This window comes from Helianthus annuus, chromosome 16 (assembly GCF_002127325.2).
Source record: "Helianthus annuus cultivar XRQ/B chromosome 16, HanXRQr2.0-SUNRISE, whole genome shotgun sequence".
NCBI classification, from domain to species: domain Eukaryota; kingdom Viridiplantae; phylum Streptophyta; class Magnoliopsida; order Asterales; family Asteraceae; genus Helianthus; species Helianthus annuus.
In genome coordinates, this window is record NC_035448.2 from 7,205,280 (window position 1) to 7,214,533 (window position 9,254).

General features: G+C 33.6%; 1 protein-coding gene across 8 annotated transcripts; it reads left to right on the forward strand.

The window, feature by feature from the left end:
- The first annotated feature begins 4,640 nt into the window (after positions 1-4,640).
- Positions 4,641-8,871, forward strand: LOC110916326 (syntaxin-52-like). 8 transcript variants are annotated; one of them, XM_022161069.2, is made up of 9 exons: positions 4,641-4,742; positions 4,922-5,041; positions 5,717-5,758; positions 6,799-6,835; positions 6,953-7,044; positions 7,144-7,265; positions 7,723-7,941; positions 8,063-8,260; positions 8,362-8,572. In XM_022161069.2, the coding sequence occupies exons 1-7, from the start codon at positions 4,740-4,742 to the stop codon at positions 7,724-7,726; spliced, it is 420 nt and encodes a 139-aa protein (XP_022016761.1). In that variant the 5' UTR covers positions 4,641-4,739; the 3' UTR covers positions 7,727-7,941; positions 8,063-8,260; positions 8,362-8,572. The 8 variants fall into 8 exon arrangements, 4 of the variants coding, with proteins under 4 accessions (XP_022016761.1, XP_022016765.1, XP_035841905.1 ...); XM_022161073.2 differs by having other exon boundaries at positions 7,144-7,172; positions 8,362-8,567; XR_004884701.1 differs by having other exon boundaries at positions 4,648-4,742; positions 4,925-5,041; positions 6,953-7,172; positions 8,063-8,184; positions 8,362-8,860.
- Positions 8,872-9,254: the final 383 nt, after the last annotated feature.

A 9,254-nucleotide genomic window follows, 5' to 3' on the forward strand; every position in this document is an offset into this window, starting at 1 on the left:
ACTAATTCACCCGTCATTACTTCATAAGACCACGAATACTTTTTTTTTTTTTTTTTTTTTTTTTTTTTTTTTGTCATCACCCAATATATATGTGTTAAAAACATATGTGAAAAAACTTTTCATGTCAATGGATCAAGTTCAACTAGAAAACATTAAACATGGCTGACCCAAACACTTGTGTGTTGGAAGTTCATGTCCGGATCGATAAGTCAACGCTACCGACCGGGTCTTGACCCGCAAGGATTACACCGAGGACAACAAGGTAATTTATTTAATTAGATTAGATGACATATTTTTTACGGACCGATTTATAATATTTTGTTTTATAAAGTTATAAAATAAATATTATAATAAACCTAATCAGATTGGGTTTTATATTATGGACTTTTGTTAATGGGCTGAAAGAAAGGCAAGAGGAAAGGATGTGAGCTTGTGGGCTATATGGTTTTAGTTTTAACCTAATCCTTGGCTATATAAGCTTAAGCATGGGTTAAGACATCAGTTGCTTGTTCAAAACAAAACCCTAGTTGCCACACTCCACTACAGCCACCACCCTCCCTAGTCCCTCCTGCCGCCGCCGTTCCACCGCCGCCGCTTTTCCAGCCACCCCCGCCGCTAACCGACTGAAAAGGAGCTACGTTTTCAGCTTGTTCCTGACCCGTTCTAGCTCACTTCGTTGCACCTCTGTGAAAGGTTGGACTGGCAGGGGGAATATTTAAAAGTGGGGCTGGCAAATGGCCAATGACGTCTATTAGGGATTATTACAGACCAATTTCCCTTTAATATATACAGAGAATTTGATTGTTTATTAGGCCACAGGGGGCGGTCAGTTATAGCTCCGTGATGGCCATGTATAACGCGTTAAACTTTCGTGATGACCACCGCCACTGATTAGTTCAACGCGTGATGAATGGTTAAATGTCCACGATCGTTATTTTTATCACGCGTGTAAAATGGTGGATGTGAGGGGGTGTGGGGGTTTATTGTTAGGTGTTGTGAGTGATGACCATTGCCACTAAAAAAGGATGTGAGTGATAGAATAGTGGCTGATGACATGGCAGGAGTTGATTGGATGCTTGTGAGTGATAGAATTCTATCACTAGTGACCACCCCCTCCCCCCTTAGACCATGTGTAGTGGGGCGTTTTTTTAAAAAAAAAAAAAATTCACAAAAAACGCCCAAAAACGCCCAACACCCATTACATAGGGCGTTTTTTTAAAAAAAATTCAAAAAAGCCCCCTTGGCGTGGTTTAAAGCACGCCCAACACCATTCTCCTTGTCCAATCATCTTTGATCTCCTTTATTGTTACCCACTAAGATTTTTTCTTTATTTTATTTAATGCCCCAATAATGCCCCATCCCCACTACACCTATTTTAGAAAACGCCCAATAATGCCCCTTTGCTGACTGGACCGCCACATGGCGTAAAATGCCCTAGGGTGGGGGCATTATCTTCCCCTACCACTACACATGGTCTTAGAAGCTATGACAAATAAAATTTAAAAAAAATTGAAATCTACAAGGGAAAATCTATCTAATAATATTTCCAGCTCTATCTCTAATTTAATTGCGAGTGTACTAAAATACACGAATGATCTTTGTGGTTTAACAAAATTTTGGATTTAGTCCTTATCCTTTCAAAAGTATGTGGTTTGTACTTTGTAATACAATTAGACAATTTGTCCCCAGCCCATAAATCTAAAGGATTCAATAGGTCCAAGTTAAAGGCTAAATGTGTTACAAAGTGCAAACCACATAAACTGCTCATATACTTTTGGCAAAGTTGGAGATTAAATGTGTTGCAAAGTGCAAATCATATGGACTATCCTTGAACTTTTGGAAAGATAGAGACCAAATCCAAAAGTTGAGTGAGCTATATGGACCCTCCGTGTACTTTACTCTTTATTTTTTTTTATATATGATTGTTAGTGTTACTAACAAAGATGTAATTGAGCGCTTTCAAAAGATGAAAACGCATAGAAGACTATTACAAGATGTAATTTTCTATTACAACTAATAATCACGGTCGGCACTCAGCATGGGCCAGGTGAGCGTCAGCTTATGGCCAAAAACATAAAAGAGCCCATAAATTAGTACACTATCTAAGCGTTGATTTCAGCTCAGTCCGAAGGTAGCCGGCTTCCCCTATAAAGCGTTGTTCTCGGGTTCGAGGCTGGCTATTGGCAATTTTTTAAATTGATGCTGCAACCAAATTCCCTTTTATATTTTATAACAAAAGAACCATTCAAATATCCCCTCATTCCTCCTGAGTTGTGTTTGTTGTGTAAACCTTTAACTTATATGTATCATTCACTTAAGTTTTCTTTTTCCTTTTTGTAAACAACCAAATTCTTTTATTGTTTTAATATTGCTATTAATTATAAACATATTTTGTTTTTCTCTTAACTTCTAAAATATTTTTTTTTTATAAATTATTCGAAACTGACCTGAATTTGTTCGATTCATTATTGTACTCGTAATAGGGTATTAGTGTATGTATTTTACAAAATTCTAAATATAGTGTTATGACGTGCTTATATTTCTCTACTTTTCAATATAAGTTTTATTATAAGCTTACCCGAATTGGTTTGGTCCATTACGATACCTGAATCGGTTCAGTTCAAAGTAACCCAAACTGGGCCCTCGCAAATCTATTTAGCACTTTAACCGGCCTAAATTTGCTTGAGTTTTTTTTAGTACCAATAAGCCTAATATGTTTAAGTAAACGAAATTTGATTCAAATTTTGAATGCCAATATATTTAAACAATTAAACCCAACCCCTGGCCCAAATGTTCAGACATTCAAACCCAACTAAAATAAACACCAAACATCGATTAAGGTGGGAGGGGTGGTAAAAAAAACACATCGTCGCGGGGCTGAGTGAGGCAACAACAACAACAGTGACGTGAGATTTTGAAAAGGGTTTGATCGAATTATTGAGTGACGCAACAACGGCCCTAAATTCTTGTTTTACTAGGGTGGGTAGGGCCTGGGTTTTTTTTATCTCACCCAGGACCCATTTTTTTAAATACTTTTTGGAGACGTCCCTCCAACTAATGAACTATGGTTTTTGAATCACGTGTAATGGTTTAATTTTCAATATATCATCATTTGTTGTTTTTTTTCACCCGGTCCATATTGTGTATTTGTCACTGGATCGGGTCAATAAAACTAGACCCTGGATGATATTTTTATTCATCTATGTCCACCAAAGATGAATCATACAAGATTGATATTCAAGGTTGGGTAAGTAATAAAAAATATAGAAACGTGTCACTAAGAAAATTATTTTAGTAATCGTTTTAAGTTACTAGTTAATTCATTTAAATCAGTTAAGTATTAAAAGAAATAACAGAATACATAGATTTTAATAGAAATATGAAGAACCAGTAAATGTAACTAGTAACACAAAACAATTGTAACAATAAGCAAAAAAAGAAAAAGGAAATCGATAGTAACAAACTAGGTAACTAGTGACATAAAACATCATAAAAATAAATATAAAAACATATTGTAATACCTTATCATAAATTGTTTGTAACTAGTAAGTTTACCCGCGCTACGCAGCAGGGTTTCGGTTGATATCTATCTTGGTTCCGTATAGAAACCGAAAGCAATACGCTTAAGAGAATATAAATATGTTTTTATCGACTGAAAACCATAAAAATAAAATTTTAAATTAATTATCGATGGAAATATAAACTCTATCTTAAATATAACTTTAATGAAAAAGGAACCTTAAACTAAAACACTAAATATTAAAAAAAAATAATAAAGTCAAAAAAAAAAAAAAAGAAAGAAACAAAAAAAAATAGGATGAAAGCATTTTTCACACAATTTGCTAATTGTAATTTACGTCAAAACGTAGACCAACTTAAATTTATACTAACACATGCATAAAAATAAGCACATAAGAAAACATTTACGACGCGTTGCAGTGGTGTTGGAACATAAAGTGACTCGAATTTATACCGTCTAGTGAAAACGTATTATATTTGACCAAACTCGTTTCCGAACAAACTTTACGTCAAAGCGTAGAACAACTGAAAACATACATAAAAATAAGCAAAAAATGTATTATATTTAATCCGACTCATTTTCAAAAAAAAAATTGCGTCAAAACGTAGACCAACAGAAAAACGTATATGATAATAAGTATAAAAACATATTATATTTAACATAACTCATTTATGAGAAAAAATTTACGTCTAAACGTAAATTAATTTGAATTTATACCAACATATACATAAAAATAAACACGTAAAACTCGATTACAAATTTCTTAGAAAGTTTACGGGTTGTAAGTGTTAACATTAAAAATTGAAAGATATAAAAAACGAAAAAGACAAAAAAAAATTAAAAAGATGAATAAAGACAAAAGCAAAACAAAAAAGACAAAAGACAAAAGACAAAAGAAAAAAAAAAAGATTAGTTACTTTACATGCCCTTTATAAATCTATATCTATATATATAATAAATGAATAAGGTTTGGGACACGTGTCGTGTTATGGTGCAACCTCACTTGATTTTTGGCGGGAAAATTAGGAAAAAACACATTTTCGCATTTGGATCCCGCACTGGGTATCCGTACCCGGATTTTTACCCGACTATATAAATGTTCTAAAACCTAATTCACTCATTTTTTCTCTCAGCCGTTCCATCTTCCTAAACATGTTAGGGTTTTTTACATTGAAGTCGCCCTGTTCTTCTCCGTCTTCAATCTTCGATCTTCATCTAAATGGTACACTCGAAACCCTAGCGCCTCCCTCACATTTTCTACAGATCCATATGTTGGAATGGAAGAGTTTCACAGTCACGAAACCCTAGCCATCATCATCTTCCCTGTTTTGATTTAAGAAGAAAACCCGTACACGATTTTGATTTTTCATTCATATTGTCTGACGATTCTTTTCCCATCAGCAGCAACTCTCACTGCCACCACCGCACTCCATCCTACCGTCGCATCACCACCGTCTCCTCTCACAACTGCGTCAACGAAGCACCGTCCAAATACCTGCGCTCGTCTTCATTGTCATTCAGGTCCGATTATCTAATCGCACAAACCCTAGGTTCCGTTTCCTTAATTTTGTTTTTGTTTTCGTACTAATCTGTTTTATTATTTGTGTTTTGGGTGAAATGAATTTGTATATAACTGTGTAAATCTGTTTGATCATTATCTTACGTTAGTAGATTGTGTTTATGTGAAGCTTTTATGTGTGTATGAAGTAATGAATGGCTTATATTAGATGATCGTTCGTTGCGATTAATGTCTTTGTATGTGTATGACGTAATGAAATCGAATTGTTTAGTTTGATGATTGTTATTGTTCATTATATATGATAATTTGTGTGTTTCGGTGGTTTCAATAACGTTTTGATGCATTAGAAAGGGAATAATTTACAAGAATTTAGGTATTTTGGAGAGGTTTTGAAGTCTATAATTTTTTAGGTGTGATTTAGGTTTAGTTTGCTGCATATATTAGGCTTTTCTATGCCTAAGAAATTTTGTACTTGACTAAACCTGTTTGTTGTGTTATTTTTGTGTTTATGGCGATTTTAGGGTGATTTATGTCCGTTCTATAAAAAAGGCTTCATATTATTGGACCATCAACCATATGTTTTAACACTTTTGCATGGCACATGTACTGTATGCAATATAGATGGAGCTGTACTTGAATTTTTCCTTAATGAGACCATAACTCTTTTTCTAATGCAGGGACGTAGGGCGTTGCTGGTAGCTAAAGATAAAAATCCAAAGGTAAAAGATAGTAAAGAAAATCTGGGTGTGTTAAGTAAGCGGGTTGGGTAATGGGTCAAAATGGGTTCAGGTAGCTAAAGTAACATTGGACCTACTTGCAAGTTGCAAACGAAACACTATCTTATTTCATTTTTCTTAAAAAAATGTTAATGTTATAGATATGATTACGGGTCAGGTTGGACCTGCTTGCAAACACTTTGTTGTTTAAAGTTTCCTTAATAACAAAAAAATGTTGTTGTTTTAATTATGATTACAAAACTATACCGTTGTGATAATAATCTAAACCTTTTTTTAATAAAGTGAATTAGAAGGTTTTATGCATTTGAATACATTTTGAACGACTTTCAACTCTTTGGGTTAAATTTATTAGCTTTGATCTATTTGATCCATTTGAGTAGGGACGTTCTTCGGGTTTCGGATTTTACGGGTCGGGTTGTTCGGTTTTTTTGCTAGGAAAAGGTGACCCGATAACCGACCCATTTAAAGATCGAGTTGTTCGGGTAAGGGTTATTCGGGTTCGGGTCGTGTTGTTTGGGTTTTTTGCTAGGAAAAGGTGACCCGACAACTTAGTTTAACAAGTTTAAAAAAGTTGACTGGTCATTATTTTTTAAAATTCATAATCACGTGCATATTTGACAAGTTTAATGATATTTTTATATGTTTTTACATTAATATCGGGTTAAACAGGATTTTAATAAACACAATAAGGTATATAAGTTTTTTTTATGATATTAACCCAAAAAATAACTTTAAATACTACTCATATTTGCTAATCCGGTATTAGGTTTAATAAAATACTAGAAAAAACAATAAAAAATAATCAAGTGTTTCAACTAAAGAATCATGGCTTGGGAAAATGTATTAGCTAAAATAACCACAATGGTTTTTCCCTCCTAAACCAACCACAAATACGAATTACCCATTTACTAAATGGATAGATCCGAAATCAATAATTATGTTACCTAAAATAATGAATCTTACAGGATAAGCTTCATTCTAACATTTAACCCTAATTATCATTCTCTCCTAATCGATTTCAGATTTCCAAAGCATATTCAAAGACCATCCAAATCAAAGGTATCAAAATCTTATTCTTGATGTTTTACTTTAGATCTTCTTTGTAAAATTTTGATTCGAAACAATCAGTGTGCTTCATCGATTAGGTTAAAGTTAAATGATATTATTTTATGATAGCCGAATCTTCTCCACTTCTCTCATATCAATCATTGTTGCAAATGCTCAAGAACGATTCTTGCATATCATCAAGAACTATCCACATAATCAAAGTTAAGCACTTCAATTTCTTATTTGTCGTTAAGACTGTCGGTTTTTAATAATGATTTTGAACGTCGTTTTTTATTGTTATGCTAATGTCGATTTTGAAGAACAATACCAAATATCGAAGAAATCAAAGGTATGTTTATCGTTTTGTCATCTCTTTTTTTTGTTCGACTATGGGCAAGATCAAGTACTTCGAAAAGTATTTTGATGATACATTTGATCACAGGTAGTAGTTTTTCATTTTTTTCTTTATTAATATTAGTTTGATAGTTGTTTTTTGCCTGTAATCAATCTGTGTAGATTATGTTTTCCGAATAATTCGATTCACTATTTGGGATATGTATGCTTCACATTTTGAAAGCAATATATGAACACTAGGGTTGAACGAATCAATCTATGAATGTTCTTCGCTGCTTTAATACTGATCTTGTGTATCTGTTGTCTAGGTAGAATTTTAGGAACATGATGTCAGCAAAAGGTTCGAAAATGCTACGTAATTTTAGTTACACTCACGACTATCGCCTTTTTTTTGCCGATAAGTCTTCTTTACCACCATCACCACCTGATGATTTTCGCTGCGGTTTTAGATAATTATGGATGTTTGTGAGCCCTAATTTGGATGCAATTAAGTATAACGGTGGCTGGCGGTTAATGTGTTAGTTTTTTTATTGTTTCTGTTTCAGATAAATGATGTCTTCTGCGGATTCGTGGATGAGGGAGTATAATTAAGCGTCTAAACTTGCTAATGACATTACTGGTATGATATCAGAGAGGAGTTCGTTTGTAGCAGGGTCCGAAGCTCAGCGTCATTCGTCTGCGATTCGGAGGAAGATTGCGATATTGGGAACTAGACTTGATAGTTTGCAGTCTCTTCTGACAAAGCTTCCTGCAAAACAGCCTCTGTATGTATTTAGCTCAGTTTGTGAATTGTAGTTGAGAGAGCGTTATTATCTTGCTTTTGTCTTTCAAAATTTTTTAAAGTTGTAACAAAACTATCAATTAACCTATTTTTAATATTTTCAGAACGGGGAAAGAAATGAACAGACGCAGACATATGCTTGCAAATTTGAGAACAAAAGTAACACAGATGGCGTCCATGTTGAACATGTCAAGCTTTCGTAATAGGGACAACTTGCTTGGGCCAGGTACTAAATATCTGGGTTGGTGGCTGATGATGGGAGATTATGGCGCCGGAATTTCAGGTCGATGGTGATGGTGGTGGTGGGGCCCACTGAATTTTTTTACAATTCAATATGATAGATGGGTCCTACAAATATATCTTTAAATGCTTAATGAATTTTTACAATTGCTTTTATTGGGAGCCCTTCACCATTAATCAGTATGGTATTGAATATAGGAGACTTGATGGCTCATTGTCTTCATCTGCAAGGGATAGTGCTGTTAAAGATTTCAACACTGATCCTGAGGTGGCTTCCTATTCTTTATAGTTATTACATGAAAATAAGTCCACTGATTGCTAGAGTTAGCAAAACGGGTGGGTCGGATAAATGTTTGGGTCAAATAAAATTATTTTTCCTTATATGAGTTGAAACAAGTAAGGCTAACCAACTTATTATTATAGGGCTAAAAAAATCACACTGAAGTTTCAAAATGGTTGATTTGCCATAGTTAGTTAAGATAACCTGTTAACTTATCTTGAAGTAGAAAAGTTGGAAATTGGCTACCTTAAATAAAAAAGTTCTAAACTTTAATGCAATCAATTTTTTTTTAAACAAATTAGCGTTGAATGATATTACAAAATTTTAGTATTTCATAAATAAAATGATTTAGGAGGTTTTATCAATTAAAGATTCACTTTGGGAGATTTTCAATCTGTTTTACACCAATCTTTTTTATTTGATCTTTTGAAGGTTTTATCAATTAAAGATTCACTTTGGGAGATTTTTAATCTGTTTTACACCAATCTTTTTTATTTGATCAAATGTAAATCGGTTTACGAAACAATTTTTAACTGAGATTTCACTAAGAATTAAAAAGTAATAAGCTTTACACGAAAACTATGAATACACATGGAGACAAAGTTAGGATACTGATGAAACGGAACAAATAAATTATTGTGGGAAGGGAAAGAAAATACTAACGAGTTTCAAAATATTGTTTATGTACCTTTTATTATTGAAAACTAAATTTTCCTAACCCGTGATGTTCCCGGGTGATAGCCTAGTATAGGATATAGAATTATCATAAAAGAGAT

Bases quoted from the DNA above. Each gene is read 5' to 3' on its own strand.
- LOC110916326 (XM_035986011.1), top strand. From the start codon at position 7,799: ATGATATCAGAGAGGAGTTCGTTTGTAGCAGGGTCCGAAGCTCAGCGT. The intron at 7,942-8,062 runs GTATGTATTTAG...TAATATTTTCAG, and splicing joins CTTCCTGCAAAACAGCCTCT to AACGGGGAAAGAAATGAACA. The intron at 8,242-8,396 runs GTCGATGGTGAT...TATTGAATATAG, and splicing joins TTATGGCGCCGGAATTTCAG to GAGACTTGATGGCTCATTGT.